Source organism: Corvus hawaiiensis, chromosome 2 (assembly GCF_020740725.1).
Source record: "Corvus hawaiiensis isolate bCorHaw1 chromosome 2, bCorHaw1.pri.cur, whole genome shotgun sequence".
NCBI lineage: Eukaryota > Metazoa > Chordata > Aves > Passeriformes > Corvidae > Corvus > Corvus hawaiiensis.
Window position 1 is genome coordinate 4,435,465 of NC_063214.1, and position 16,542 is coordinate 4,452,006.

The following is a 16,542-nucleotide window of genomic DNA, read 5'->3' on the forward strand; positions in this document are numbered from 1 at the left end:
AAAATCAAGTTCCACATATTTAACTTCAGCATTGTTAATCAGGATATTTGAAAGAAAATTAATATTTTCCCAGAGATTAAAAGCAAATTCAGTCTTTTTGAAAATCAGGGGGATTTATTCATTTCAATTCTGAGGGAAATGAGACTGGTAGAACTGACTGGAATTTGGCATAATGAGCGCAAATTCTGAAATGCTTTTTCAGAGCAGTTTTGTTATCTTGCCATGTAGTTCCTCTGATATTTCAATAGACACAACAGAAGACTGTTGATAGTACTGAATAGTTCTAAATTATGATTTTGAGGATGTTAAATTCTGACTGCTTGTAGGTTTGCACATTAAAAATTTGAGCATCAAATAAAAGCATCACTCCAGTAAAGTGGCAGAAGGTTTTTGTACAGAATGATGAATTATGTCCAATATTTAAAACTAACTGTCTTTCATTAATTTTGTCTCTCTTAACTCTGAAGTTCTTTTTTTCCCCCTGTTTCTGTCACTGAGCTACAGACAGGTACTATACTTGTGTCTTGGAAAATGATTGCACGATCCAGTGACATCGCACATGAAGGAGCAGTAACCAACAGAGGCACAGGAATTCCCGTGCCAGATCAGACTAATGGTGTACACATTTCAGCACCTTTTCTCCCAGAACTAGACAGTTCTAGATACCTGTGCACCTGGAGCTGATGGGTTAGCTCCTCAGCATTTAGGAGAACTGCAGCCAGTGTTGTGACAGTCCCTCTGAAGTTGTCTGTCATTCCAGGAAAATCCAGAACAGGCTTTTCAACAGGAACAGGCATTTCTCACATCTCTGGGGCACGGTGAGCCTGGTGCACCTGCTGGGTTTGCTTCTGGCTGCTGCTGTGTGCTGCTGCCTGTGCACATGCAGTAGGAATTCACACACACCTTGCCTTCAGTTCTGTATCTCAGGCTCTCAGTGCTACCACTCCTCACTTTAATGAGTTATCAGGGCATGCCAGAAGTTCTGGGCATCTAAAAGGCTTCCTCCTTTGTTTCTTCACATCACACATTTTGAGCTTGCTGATACATCCCAACCTTTTTTTGGTAGAATAATGGGCTGTAGCTGCCAGCTACATTGTTCAACTGGAGTTTAGAAATATGGTTTGATTTTTAATTAAAGGAACTGTTAATGCCTCCTGGTTTTAAAGAGATGTCTAACATGCAGAATAGAAAAAAAAATCAGACCAGAGAAAGCAAAAACACAGTTGTGGCCACACAAGACATCATAGGCACTTTTTGGTGCTGTGAGCTCAGAGGAGAGATGGCATTTTGTGAAGACTGTCTCTCTTTCATGCATGGCCTGAGGTAAAGAATGAGGTGTTCTGCACCATGGAGTTCCAGTCCTGCCTTCAAATTTGTGGCAAACTGTGCTGCTGCCAGTTCTGCAGGGAAAGCGAGCGTGTGTGTAGGTGTGGCTGAGGGGTAAATTTCATTTCAAGGGCTCATCTCTGAACACTTCTACAAGCTCAGCAATGTGAGCCTAATATTATAATTCCAAGGGGACCCTTGATGCTGCGTGGTAAAATTGCTTATTAAATTACAATCACAAAAAAAATGAGGAGATAGGCACTGTTCAGCTGGCAGCATACAGGAAAAAAGGCTGAATTCTAATTATTTGAACAGTGGAGTTAGTGTTATTTCACTGTGTGAAAATAAAATTAGGTTATCACTGATATCATTATTAATGTATGGGATGAAGCAGGAAAACAATTTGTTTCCTAACACCCATTCTGCCCCTCCTCCCAAACACCCGCAACCCCCCCCCCAAAAAAAAAAAAAAAAGAGAGAATTACCTAAAAGCAAATAAGGCTTTCTAATGCAGGCAGCTCTGAGAGATTTCATTGCTATAGCAGCAAAGTGATGATTTATAAATTATCTTGATTTGAAGGTGAGGCGTTGTGTAAACAGTAAGTATTGCTTTTATTATTTCCCCCGTTAGATTAAAATATAAAAAGGCATATCCAGTATCAGTAGCACTGTTTATTACTCTAATCAGAAATGGGAAATGCATTTTCAGCCACTCTAAACCTTATGTGTTCTTTTATTATGCATGAGCAACTATGACTACTCTTCAGTCATATGTGTTTCTTAAGGTTCTCATATTGCAATCTCCACCTTTTGAATGGCTTTCAAATAAATAAAACAACTTTTTTTGCATAAAAAGATATTCTGCAAACATAATTAAGTACTGAAATTTACATTTTTATGAATATAACAACTTCATACACAAGATGAATCCACTGTAAAAATTTTAGAGGTTTTTAGAGCCAGCACAAAAGGATTTTATTTTACATTACAACTCTGAACACATCTTATGCCCTTGAACATGAGCTGCCTTGAATTTTGTTAAGATTCTGTTCTTCAGTCTCATTTTCACACGCAATGAGCCACTACTGTTTCAGTCCAAAAGGGATCAGTCGGTAAAGCTGTGTCATGAAAGTAGTTATAGAGTTTGATCAGATTCTTTAAAACTCATTTTTATTTAGCCAGGAGTCACAAATCTAGCTGCAAACACTGCTCAAGACGTGCCCTCTCTTTTGAGTATAATTTGGGAATACAAAATCAGCTTTATGGAAAGAATATAGTGTAAAGACAGTTTTCCTGTTATGTTATCCATAATATGTTATGGACATTAAATGTAAAATGTATAAATATCCAAATGCCTTTTATTCGCATGTATAGATTTGTTGTTTTACCTACAAGTAGATATTTAATTATTAACATAAGAATTTCGCTAAAATTCAAAAAACAATAAATTATTAATAAAACTCTCCAAAACAGGAATCTAACTGAGGATGGAATTACATAAGTTTGGCAATAAAATGTTTGGAAATAGAGAACTAAACCTGATCCAGTAGAAAGCAAAAGACCCATAACTCTGTGGTGTGAAGAGATAGTTTTCAAGTATCTTTTGCAGTTAGACCCTAAAACTCTCTTTTTCTCAGAGGATGCATCCTTTTGGTTGGACATCCCAGTGTAAGGTGCACATTTGTGGCATCAAATAGCTGATTTTTCCTCTACCTCAGGAAGCCTGGCCTTGCATATTCCATGAAAAGGCTACTGAAACCAGACTCTGAGATCAAACACCAAGTGCTCTTACCCAATTTCTTTAGAAGGTATTAAATAAATACTTCCTGGAGAAGAGACAAGAAATCAGCCTGGCCTTTCCTTGGAGAACATCTTATCACAACTCTCCTTTGTCCCCCTATTTCTTCAGTCTCATACCCAAAAACCGCTTTTAGTTGCTTCCCAAGTGAAACAGCTGTACCAGGAAGGGACGAAGAGTATCACTCACTGCAGTGCTGGTGAGGGCAGGTGGCAGCAGCTGAGGCATAAAGTCTTTTGCATCTCTGATGTGCCAGAGGAGTGCTGTGACCACCAGGATAATGGATAAATGAAAGGCAGGTAGTGGAGGTATGTGGGCAAAAATACAAAAATACCTTATTAGTGCTAAAATCAGTAAGTGGTTTACCACATGTGAGGAAGCAAAGGCTTTGAAAAAGCAGCTGTAAAAAATGTAACATGGTACAAAGGACATCTTGGCCACTGTAATGCAACATAAATGTTAACCGTGCATTTCCCATCACAAAGGAGGCGTTGGCTGAGTGGCACATCCTCACAGACACAGAGCTTGGATTTTGAACCAGTTATTGGTAGAACAAACAGCTTCTCAGCCAGCTGAAGTGAGGCCTCAACAACTCACAGACAACTTTTTATACGTTCAAAGCAAATTAACAGAGATTTACATACTTGTTTTTAACTCTGGCTTCTCTCGATTGCCAAATGGATGTTCTAGTTCATTTCCCCTTTTGTTTCAGTCAGAAATACAATTATAACACTGAGCAGAGTCTATTACTGCTTGTTGAAAGCAACTACTGCTGAGTGAGCTCAGCTCTGCTGACTGCTTCCTTCTACCATCTAGTGGCACCTTCACCATACTGCTTTCCTCTCTCTAAAGAGTTCCATGAGAATGATGATAAATGTACAGTCTTGAAAAGAAAAAAATATACCTTTGAAATGAGCAATGTACCTGGAGAGGAAATACCTCTTTTTTTCTGACATGGAAAAGTAGTTTTCATACAGAAACTATTTATGAGAGAATAGAAGAGATACAGTGGTGTAAAGTACTAATGTCAGAGAAAAGTCCTACATCCTGTGGTCTTGTAAACAGTAAGTTAGGTGTGTTGATTGATTCCTTACTCTTTTTTTGGTGGGACAGCTTGGCTTTTAAGTTGTAGGCTGCAGAATGACACTGTTGAATATCCTAAGGAAATGCCCATTTAGGAACACACTGGGCTTGTTTTCTGCCTGGATATTTAAAGGGCACAACAAAAATTAAAATATACCATCGAATGTAATGCTTTGAAAGTGTGCAGAACACCCATAGCTTCTTTTCTGATTACATAATTTTATTAAGAGCTTTCAGTGTTCCGTTTTGCAATAGATGTTTCTGTTTCATTTAGGGAAAAAGCTTAAATGTCAACAAACTAGGAATTTAAGGCTTGGGATGTTTTCAATCAAAAGGCGTGTTCTGATTATTTATATGACTGAACAAACATTAATCATCTCAAATGCTTTCTGCTCTTTGAACTGCGCTGTTTTCACAGAGTGCAGGTATTGGTGAATTAGACTACATATGAAATTAAATTTTTTTCGAATTCCATAAAAAGGCATATTTCTTCCTTTCCACTTGCAGCAAATTGACAAGGCAAATTGATGGAAGTCAGAATGTAGAATCTCAGAATCCAGGATTTTTTTTTCTTTTAAACATGCATTACTCTGCATCCTAATCATATTGACCAATTTTCAACCAATTTTCCAGGGTGGGAAGATCCCCATCAGGTGGACTGCTCCTGAAGCCATCGCTTACCGGAAGTTCTCCTCAGCCAGCGACGCTTGGAGCTACGGAATTGTCATGTGGGAGGTGATGTCCTATGGAGAGAGGCCATACTGGGAGATGTCCAACCAGGATGTGAGTACTGCCCAGGACTAATCTGCAACTCGTTGAAGTGTCCTTGGAAAGTTATTGCCACTCCCTGCCCTGCTTTGCTCTCCAATTCCCTTTCTAGGCTGGAATCTCAGCTCATTTAAATCATCATTATTCTGTCAACTTCAGTGGGGCAGGCTATTTATGCAACCTGAAGACTTGGCCCTCTCTAGCTCAAACCTTGACCTGCTTCCTCCCATGGAGTAAAGACTATTCCAAAGAATCATAGGCAAGTGCATGACGTTCTCAGTGAAGTTGTAAACCAAAACTCGAGGGAATACTGGAACTATTCTGATGGAGTTGGCCCCTTATCTCCAGTACAGTCTGACACTGCCCTTCAGTGGGCACCCATGGTTAAATTCTGAAAGAATGAAGCTGCCATGAGAAATGTATTTGTCAATTCTCCTTTCTAAGAATTCAGTGCATTCTTCTTACCTTGCAAACTATGTATAGGCTTAACCACAGTGCAGGACAATAGCTCTTCCTCATAAAAAAGTTATGCTTTCTTCTGACTTTTTTTTAAATCCAAAAGCGGTGGCCAAATAAGCCTTCACAATTAAAAAAAATCCCACATTTGCTTCCAGTATAATTGAAGGTTTATTCTAGAAAAAGAAGCATGGAAAAGGGGAAATCATGGGGTTTTTTTCTCTACTGCAATTTAAATTTCACAAATTCTCTTGTTTGATGGGTCCCTGTGACAGCTCAAACTGGTACACTTGGTCTTCACACGAGCCATCAATCTCTATGTCAAAATGTGGAATATCAGCCAAGCCACCTTAACCTCTCTTATATATGTGCTTAGAATATTTCTGCATTGGTTCTGAAGAATTGACAAGACTTTCCCAGATGGCTGTTTTTACATTGTTGCTAAGTTATTCAGCTCTTCAAGTCTGGTTGCTTGTTAAGGCTGATCGGTCATTTGGGGATAAGGATCTGAGAGAGATTTTAATTTGAAAAAATAATTTTACTGTTTCAGGAAGAAAAGGAAAAAAACAACCAATCCCATCAGAAACAAAAAAGCAGACTATCACAAACGTCTCAATTTAGAATATATTAAATAATCAGCTACAGCATGAAGATAGCAACATTTAATTACTCCTACATCCAAAATAAAAGTATCTGTTAATACAAAATAATGCTGCAGGCCCTAATGATGCCAGTTGCTGGGGGCTTTCCCAGCAGTTCAGCAGTTCCCAGCACAAAGGACTCCTTTTCTCCTACCCACAGGCCTTCAGTGCCAGAATGAGAGCAGTGAGCACCTGTGACCTTCTACATGCATTTAGTGACTTCGAGTGTCACTGGAAAATTCCAAGTTATTAGACATAAAGTAAAGCTTATTTTACTGGATATTGGGACGGGTTTTTTAGTACAATAAATTACCCTGAATTCACAGGAGCTTATTTTGCAGAAATAATAGGACTTTCAAAGGTCAGTGGTACTGCACAGATGGAAGGAAAAATAACAGAGAGGGATGTGCACTAAACAGATTCATAAAAGACACAGGATGCAAACAACAGTTGATAAGGTCTTGCATGGGTATAGTCAGATGTTCTGCTACATCAAAATGTCTGCTGACATTACCATTAAAACACTTACTGAGTTTTGATCATAATAAAGCTCTTCTCTAGATAGAAATTTAAATATTTCTTGAATTGGGTGGATTTTGGTAGATCACCAAAAGTTTTCCAAGTATAAACTCTGCAGAGCCAGGTCTGGTTTTGGAGTGTTTTTTTCCCATTCCATCTTACCAACTACTTTTCTAATTATATAACGTAGGGAAGTGAGCTCACTTTTTTAGACCATGGCTAAGTAAGTGATGAACACAGCTGATGTGAGAAGTTCTAAACTGGTACCTGCCACCTAAATAAACCCAGTCTGGTGTTCAGAGACTACAGCTGATCACAGGTATCCAGAAAGACTCAACACCTCTGCAAATCCAGTATCCTCTATTTATATTCCTCAGCAAGGATTTGGAAGCTGAACTTAAGGAAACTCAGTTGAAAAATGCTTCTCATAAAATTAATACTGTACATGGCATAATGCAGAGGCTTAAAAATGTTTCTAAGTTTGAGAAATGCTCTTGTTTAAGTAAATAACCATTTTATTACCGTGGTAAGTCACTTCCAAACTGTGTTGATGCTGATTAATGCACTTCTTAGATGTGTGGCAGGCACCAGAGGTGTCCATTAATTAGGGCTGCTGCACAGTCTGTCGTGTCTTATTGCTTAATTAATAAACATTAGCCAAGATATTGAACTTTCCAAGGAAACTAGTGTACTGATGAACAGATTGTGCTAAGAGCCTGGCTTGCTAATGCTCATGTGAGGGAAGGAAGATTTATATTCCATGCATTTGGTTTGTAGAACAGCTGTGAGTGAAGTCTACTGGGACACCTGTTAGAGGCCACCGTATAAATTAGTGCATGGTGCAGAGCTACAGTGTTCAAAAAGAAGAAAAAAAAAATGAAAAGAATATTTAATGGATTTGTGGTTGGTATGCAAGAAAACTACTGTAGCAAACAGAATAAAACTCCTTACACTCCTGAAAGTTTCTTGTAATACTGAAAAAATAAACTTATCCTAATACAGTTCTCTCAACCCACAGATATCAAAACACTTGGCAGGCACCTGGGATTGGCTCTGTACCATGAGGCAGGAGCAGCTGCCTCTCCCTCCTGGTAGATTTTTCAGATGTCAGGAGGACACAGGGACAATGTCCCTCTGGACTCTCTTCTGTCTCAGTCTCATTAAAAAAGCTGTCAGTTAACTTTTGAAAGCAAGAATCTATGTTACTATTAATAATGAAACTATCAGGAAGATTACAGCTTCATTTTCAGATAGAATTTTTGCCAGTTGCCAATTAATTTGAAATTAAACTTGTATAAATTTCCTGTAGAAGTCCATAAAATACTATTCAGACAATTTTGGTATCATAACCAATATATAATACTAACTCTGTGGTCAAACTTCACAGCTATGTCTAACATCAAACAAGCTGTTGCTGTATCCTTCTTGTAGATGCAGATTTCATGATTAACGTGGTGCTTTGTCAACCTTAAACTGACACGGGAAAAAGGCATTTGAAAGGAGTTAACATGTAAAATCTTTACATGTTTTATAATATATAATTTTATATTGCTAAGAAAAACTTAATACTTCTCCCTTTTAGGTACATGGATATCTGATTTCTCTGAACAGAGAGAGATGGGTGCTATGCATGTGGCAGAGCAAGAGCTAAAATAAATATATAAATAAATAAGGAACTAAAAAGCTCTAATTCTTCCTTTGAGACTTGATTCCCATTGCAGTATTCGACACTTATCACATCTTTACTCTTGCTTCTTAGACTCTAAAAATAATACTTGCCTCACAAGGGATACTAATGAGGCAATATTTCCAATTTATTTTTAAAATGTGCTGGTATTAATGAGAAATTATAATTATCCCAGTACCAGCTGGCATTTCTCTTCATACTGAAATGTTCCTTTTGAACAAGAGAGGAAACAAAATGCACTGTGACTTCATTTTCAAAGATATGTTAAAATAAAGTGTGGCAGAGAAAATATGTCTGGAAAATTATGGTCGCTTTTGGGTTTTTCCTGAATAAATTACTTCAGCAAAATCTCATCAGCCCTCTATTGTTGTGTTGAGCAAATGCTGTATGTCTCATAAAAGTAGAGCAGTTTTCCTGTTGCCTTAAAAGCAAAATACATTTCATAAATTCATCATTTGCAACAGGCACAGTTAAATGTAAACATGATGGTATCTGCATTTCTGGGCTGCTAAGGATGGCCTCTTCAGTGGCCACTACCAGCTAAGCTCTGCCCCTCACTGTCAGGAGTGTTTTATGAAGCCACTTTGGACAAACTGCTTGAGATACATTAATAATAAATGTAAAAACAAATGTGAATAAAATTCCGTGCACGTGGGGTTGAGTTTCGCCCATCTTGAGTCCACAGGGACGTTTTCATCAGTGGGAGGCAAGGTTCTGAAGGAAATACTTCTCTGGCAAAGGGATGGCATCTTTTCCTCTAAGAGCAGCATGTACATTACAGGACCAAGTCACCTGTGTTTATAAAACACAGACAATCACCTGTGAGCAGGTACAGAAACCTGGTTCCATTTCCTACCATGCCATCAAGGGGAGCTCAGGTCCTAGCATAGCTTCATTACTCTTATTTTATTTACATATTGCTTGCAGCGTAAGTGTTAGGCATTGCTGAGCAGAGCCAACATTAATTCAGAATTCAAACAGAGAACGGGGATATATTCCAGGATAATAAGATTGAATAAATTGAAGCCAGAGCTGGTGCTGTAAAACATTGATTTGCTGTAAACAGTTTAATGTAACCCCTTCCAGCTGCATTAATATGTCTGCAGCATGTACATACATCTGTGTGAAAATGATGGATGTCTCCTTGCAGCACAGTGGGGATCAATGCAGTCGGTATGTTCCTCCTAAGTGCGCTGTGTGGTTATAAATACTGTGTACAATCATTTGTACATTAGACAACATTTAACACTAGCTGGATTTTTATGTGGGAGGGTGATGCATGTGTGGTAGGGTTGGTGTTTTTCCTAGATTTGTTTTTGATTAGCCACAGTCTAGCTTTGCATTCTTTTTTATACCAAAAAAAATCCTGACTGTGTAATTTGTAACATCATCCCCACTGCTACCACCACTCATTGCAGAACCTACTGACCTCTCCTCATGTTTTTTAAATCTTTCATGGGATGGATCCATGTAAGCTTTCCATAGACCTTACCTACTTCTGCTAACTCCTATCCAGCCATGCTGATATGCCATCCCATTTTCAAACAGTATTTTTTGCTACTTGTATTACTAAGAGTCAGCTTTCCTTCGACTCTGATCAACTGTAATTTTTCATACTTGCGATTTACCTTTGGCATCAGACCTCTTTTCTTTCCAAATCCTTACCAAACACATTTTCTAGATCTGAAGGTCTCACTCACTTTAGGGTAATACCATAATTTTATTAACTTTCGTTTGGTTATAAACATCTCGGACATCCAGGTTTCTGAGGGAATCTCCAAAATAACTGTGCTGTAACTTGGTATGAGGGACATTGCCTGATTTAATCATACTCTAAGGATCAGCAGAAACATGTGAACACCAAGTAAATTTGTCAGGGGCCACAATGTGTATTTTTAGTGCTTAAGTGTATAGGGGCATTGCCACATACAAACGCTGTGTCAGAATGCAAATATTACAGCATGCTGAGATGCAGTGGCCACACCAGGTGAGTTTGTGGCTCCTGAAGTAGATGAAAATGATGGTGATTTTGGTGAGTTCTTTATTCCCCTTCTCCATTCTCAGCTGTTTGAAGAGGATGACCAGAGAGCCTAAAAAAGTTCCTACTGTGTTTCATATGCCTACAAAATATTTCATGTCTCCTCTGGTCACACCCCTGCCAGTCCTGATTCCCTGAGTGAAGCCCCAGCAATGCATCAAGTGAGGGTGGCTGTGCCATTAATAATTTATCCTCCCTGGTTTCTAATTGTCAGTGTCGGCCTGTCCTTTCAGTTTAATGCCTGGTAATCATACACATTGTATTTCTGTAGGTTATACTGTCCATTGAAGAGGGCTACAGGCTTCCAGCTCCCATGGGCTGCCCAGCTTCTCTTCACCAACTAATGCTTCACTGCTGGCAGAAGGAGAGGAACCACCGTCCCAAATTCAGTGACATTGTCAGCTTCCTGGACAAGCTGATCCGCAATCCCAGCACCCTTCATACCCTAGTGGAGGACGTACTTGTGTAAGACTCTATTTGGTACATTTTGTTTTTTCATAACACATAGTGGCTATCATTATGTGGTTTAGGGCATTACATAGGAGTGGGAGGACCACAAAGTTCTGAGTTCCTAAAGTCATGCAGGTTCAAATCATTTTAAGTCCTTTTTAAGGTTTGCTTTATTGTTAATACACTGTTGTAGAAGGAGGTTTTTTTCATTTCTATAAATGCAGATTATATTAGGCTTTTTTATTATAATTTTGGCTAAGTTCTGTTTGTGCACGGTCTATCCTTAATCTTTGTGAATCTCTTTGTTCTTTTTTTTGGTGAGTATGTTTTTCCTATGTGCCTGTTTTCTCTTCGTAATTTTTTTTCTCTGTTCAACAGCCTGTCTCTCTATCTGACAGTGCTCAAGCAATTTGTGAACTGTGTCTTAGCTTGCTAAATCTTTATTTATCTGCAGCAGAAGGGCAGCAGTGACAAATAAGAGATTATGCTGTTACCATTCCACAACAAATTCTTGATATTGTTGCCCAGGGGTTTTTTTCATTAATATTACAGAAATGAATGCAGCCACAGGATAAGCAAGGCTGTGGTGGAAGAATTTGTCAGTATTTGTAGGCTTATTGATCCAAGCTGTCCCTGCATATCAGCCTAAATCCGTGAAGGTCCAGGTGGCCTCACTCTCTTCATTCACCACTAAGAGTCACCTTAAGATAAAAGTGTTTTCATGGAGACTCCCTAGGTTTATAAGGGGTTCTCAAGCCCTGAGTGGGGCTTGCTGAGAACCTTTAAATGCTTTTAAGAAGGGCTGAGCAACAAGGCAAAATTCGGGCTGGTACCTTGTTGTGGGAAAGCCTGAATGGAGAAGTTGGTAGGAAAACCTGGAGTTAGGCTTACAGCCATTTCATCAACACAGACTAGGGGGACTTGTGGGATTAAATATCCATCCCTTAGAGTTAGCAGCCTCTATGTGTATATGCATATAAATATATATATGACTTGCTATTTGTACCTGGATCACTTTATTTAGCATCAGAGTAATGTATTTTTATCTCTTTTTATTTTAAATCATAGTTAAAGATCTAAAAGATTTCTGCTTTATTGAACTATTGTTGACTTCACCTGCTTGGGAAAGTGTTTTCCATTCATTTGAGAGTGCTTGATGCAGTTGTTGGGTAACTTAGAAGGTCAGCAGTTATTCTATAGAATTATAGAGTAATTCAGATGGGAAGGGACCATGGTAGGTCTTTAGTTACAGTTTGTACTTAACAGTGTTCTCCTGTCCTTTAGTGTCTCCCTCTATCATTTTGATAATATGAATGAAAATCACTGTACTTCATGTATTTGAATATGTGTGGGTAAAACTTGGTACGTTAAGACACTGGGCTGTGTTGCTTCCTACATTACACATTAAGTCATGTTCCATAATGTTGGCTGGCTTTTGGTGTCTAAATTTTCATTTTCAATAAACTGTGTCTTTCTCCTAAAGACTATCATAGAGCTTTTACAAACAGCAGTGTGCATTTTCTGCATTTTGTTCATACAGTCTCTCTACACAAAATGCATAAAGCCAGTGGCAGTTGTGAGCCCTCCCAAGTGTGGCACACAACAGAAAACTGGAAATCAATGCACCAAAATTGGAATCTTTTTTTTCCCATCTTTGTCTCAGTTGTGATAATATTAGGGCAAAGAACTTAAAAAGAAATGAGACTAAATTAGCTCCAATTTTATTTCCTGCTCTGTAATTCTATGTAAAAGCAAAGATATAATATTTTATTCTTTTTGCTTCTTTTAGGGTGAGTTTTAGCTTTTGAGTACTGTAATCAAAGTGTTCCTGTAGCATAATGGTATCACAATAAGGCGCCATCGGCGGTGGGGGGCAGTTGTAGATAAATGTAAAAATCATCTCATGGTGGTTTAATTTTTTTAATGGCAGCTTATGCTAAATTTTCTTTGTCCTCTACATTGACTGCTGCATTAACCAATTACTATAATCCTGAACGTGTCGATCTGCAAGGAAACATTCTGTGGAACAAAAATAAGAGCAGTGGGAGAGGCCTTTTCCTCAGTGTGTTACTGAGCTGCAGTTCTGTAATAAAATGTATTGTTTTAAGTCGTGCAACTTGGCAGATTGATGTGATTTATAAGCTTTAGACAATGGGTTAAAGAGATCCTCAGTTAAGATCTGACCTTTACAGCTCAGACTCCTCTCTCATTCCTTCTGCCTTTTAGTAAAAACAGTGTCTACCAGAGTAAATTGGGTGTCATATTTTGTATTGCTTGGTAACCTTTGCATTTTTTTTTGTTTACAGAATGCCAGATTCACCTGGTGAAGTTCCAGAATATCCTTTGTTTGTTTCAGTCAGTGACTGGCTGGATTCCATAAAAATGGGTCAGTATAAAAATAACTTCATGGCTGCAGGTTTCACAACTTTGGATATGGTTTCAAGAATGAATATTGAGTAAGTACATCATCTATTATCTCTACAGTGACTAATTAACCTGAATTTGTTTGGATGCTGCAGACACACAAATACTGTGGAGTATGGAACCGTGCTTTCATTTCCTTTCCTAGCTCAGCTAACAAAAGACATATACAGTTATTTACCAAAACAACACAAGTGAAATGTATAATAGATTTACTCAGAACTGATAGTTCCACTCTGTGATCACACCAAACACAACCACAGGCCAGGGATGAGCGTGTTTCCTGGGGAATCAGTTTTGATCTAGACCACTGAAATCAGTGGCAAAAATATTTTTTTACTTTGCTGTGAATATCATCAAGTCCTTATCAGCCCTGAAAAGGAAGTTGTTCCAACCATCTCTGACACCACCCTATTGGGTTTTTTTAATGCAAACCCTGCACTCAATATAGAAGTGTTTGGGCAAACTATGGATTCATATTGTAGCATGATGATGGGATCTCTTTTGCTCTCTGTTCCCTTTCCATGAATTCCCAATCTTTTATTTGATGCTGGGACTGCCTGTATTAATACTGGTAGCTGTCAGTTAAGATCAGGAATTGTACATGTGAAATTAGGACTGATTTTCTCCCACACGTATCCCTTCACATTCACCTACATTGAATTCCATCTACTGCATTATGGGAGAGTCACTTAGTTTTGTAAGATCATTCCAAAGCTCTGCACAGCTGGCCCTTCCTACCCTGAACAATTCAGCCTCACCAGCTGAATTCTTCACCTCTTGCTCAGCTGTTTCCCCAGACCATTTACTGATTTGCTGAACAATAATGTTCAACATGATCCCAGCAGAGGTCCCTGCAGATTTATACCAATAACTAATTGTAAAACCTGACAAGTTACTGCTAACCTCCTGTCTTTAAACCAGTTATTTAGTCATGCAAAGACCACATTATGCTACATATTATGTTCCACCCTGTATTACACAGAAGTTACTCCTCATTTTCATTATAAAGCTTTTGTGAGGAATCTTCCCTAAAGCTTTTGGAAATCCAAATGAGGTGTATCAAATGGATCATCTTCATCCATTGGAAACAAGTAGTTTCATAAAATAGGAGTTTTATTTGCAAAAGACATGGTGACTCAAGTAGCTCACTTATCCAAGCATCCCGTAATTTTGTACTTCCTGTAGTTTCTCTTATGCCCTGTAATGATCACAGACTCACAGGTCTGTGGTTCCCCAGATCTCCCCTGGAAACATTTTGTCTGGCACCATACTTCAGGCACCAAGAAATTTTTAAGCATGTGGAGCACAGCTGATAACTCCTTCTCTCACAACCCTGATAGTACTTCCATTATTTTATCTTTATGTACTTTTGGAACTCTTGCCTAAATATAGTCTTGTTCTGGATGTGGGTTGTTGCTTATTTTTCAGTTTGTCCTATCACCTCTCCTGCAGTCACTTCAGACAAGTCCCCCAGAAAGGATCTGGCATGGGAGTAATTTCAATTTCTTCCACAGTGAATGTCAGCTCAAAGAAATGGTTAAGTCTTCCAGCAATGGCCACTCTTTCAGTGCTCTTTCATACCCAAATCATCATTAGACTACAGTTTTTCTGGCAGGTTTCTTGTACCTAGCGAGTTTTCAAAAGGATTTATCATGAGTTTTATTTTTTGTATTATTTTATTTGTTGGGGGTTTTTTTTCTCAAGTTCTTTGTTCATCAAGTTCTTTTTTAGCCTGCCTTACTCTGCTTTTACAGCTAATCTAAGGTTATCATCCTTTCTACTTTCTATAGATACCATTTCAAATTTTTGAAAGTTTCCCTCTCTCTTCAAATAACCTGTGTTACCCAAGACCTGCTGGCTTCCCTCTGTGCCTTATCAGGCTTTCCTTGATAATGCTTACTTTCCTTAAGTGCTAAGCATTGGTCTTGCTAAGACCACTCTCCACTGTAAAGCTTTATTCTTTCAGCTGACTCCTTTTAGCTTCTTGGATGCTAAATATTTTGGCTGCCCTCAAGTGTTGTGTATCATCCCCCACGTGAATGTTAAGCGTAAGTACATAGCTGCAAGCTCTCCAGTGGTTCCTCAGCTGGAGGATACAGAGGCAGATATATGGAACTGCAGATCTGGAACTCATAAAGGCCATGCCTCATCCCATGAGCTCCTTTACTGGTTGTATCATCATACAGTTTTTGAGGATAAACAGGCAATATCTCTGCATGTCCCAGTGTGGGACTGACAGGGCCTATCTGAAGTTTCCCTGCCCATGTCACCTCTGTGATCTTTCTCAGATCTTGCAGCTGGGGATGTTTATAGAACAACTAAATTGGTGGATTGTGCTGAACTCTGGGGGCTGTTGACTTTGTTCCTGCCAAAGAGTCAAGCTCTGTGGGTGACAAGAGCTACCCACCCTGGGGTGCAGGTCTAGATGAGATGAAGGGAAACTGGGAGGGAAATGTGGGTCAGGCTGGAAGATTCACTGCTAATTTGATCTTTAGACAATCTCTCGCTACCATTCCCCAAATCATCAGAAGCACGACTGATGCCTCAAGCGGCCACCTAAAAAGAGAGACTAGACAAAAAAAAGGGAGTAAAGGTAGGTATTTATTTGAAGGGCTTTCAAAGGCACACCCTGGGCAGGCCAAAAGCTACACCCAAGATGGACCCAGAGTCACGAGTTCTTCACACTTTTATAAGTTTGGTTCATTTGCATATCAGGGTTAATTCTCCAATTAAAGCTTCAGTTAATGATGTAATTTCTCCAATCTTACTCCCCTTCTAAAGATGTTCGTTTACACATTTTGGGCCTCAGACAATCTGGGTGTCCTTGGAGAGGCTTTGTTATGTCTGCCTAGCATGAGAGAACATCAGTTAACAGGCTACAAGACACTTCAGAGTTACACTAAGCAATACAGGCTTTGACAATATGAAAGTTAAAACCTAAGGCATCCCAACCTCTGTTCTTTCTGCCTCAGAACTGCAATACTGAGTGTATAAGCCCCAGTTCTTTACAAGTGTGAGTGGGAAACAGCTGCTACTATAACATTACTAAACATGGGCTATTAAAACTCACCTCTTTGATTAGTCCTTGAGATTTGGAAAAATTAATTGACCAGTAGTATCACAAAAGCCCGAGTGCTCTAACTGCATTTTTTTTATTATATTCTTTTTCTTAAATGGCTGTCTTTAAAAAACTGAAATTGACAGATGCAGAAAACTTGAACATTTGCAGCTTTCTTATACGCCCGGGTCAGGAAGGTAAACTGTCCTGGAGAAGAAGTCATCATATATTTCTATTCTTTTGTGCACAAGAGGTTTTATTATATTTGCATCCAAGATGAAACTTTTTATCTTG

The 16,542-nt window shown here is 38.8% G+C and overlaps 1 protein-coding gene across 6 annotated transcripts in view; it reads left to right on the forward strand.

Annotated features, from left to right (window-relative positions):
* Positions 1 to 16,542, forward strand: part of EPHA6 (EPH receptor A6) — a 392,563-nt gene that overhangs the window by 366,213 nt on the left and 9,808 nt on the right. For 3 of the 6 annotated variants that reach the window (XM_048293611.1, XM_048293612.1, XM_048293617.1), the window contains 4 exons: positions 4,841 to 4,990; positions 10,588 to 10,781; positions 13,073 to 13,222; positions 15,686 to 16,536. In XM_048293611.1, the coding sequence (XP_048149568.1) occupies positions 4,841 to 4,990; positions 10,588 to 10,781; positions 13,073 to 13,222; positions 15,686 to 15,911 (720 nt within the window). In that variant the 3' untranslated portion in view covers positions 15,912 to 16,536. Of the gene's footprint in view, positions 1 to 4,840; positions 4,991 to 10,587; positions 10,782 to 13,072; positions 13,223 to 15,685; positions 16,538 to 16,542 lie in introns of those variants that run through there. The other 3 variants (XM_048293613.1, XM_048293615.1, XM_048293614.1) reach the window with 2 other exon arrangements.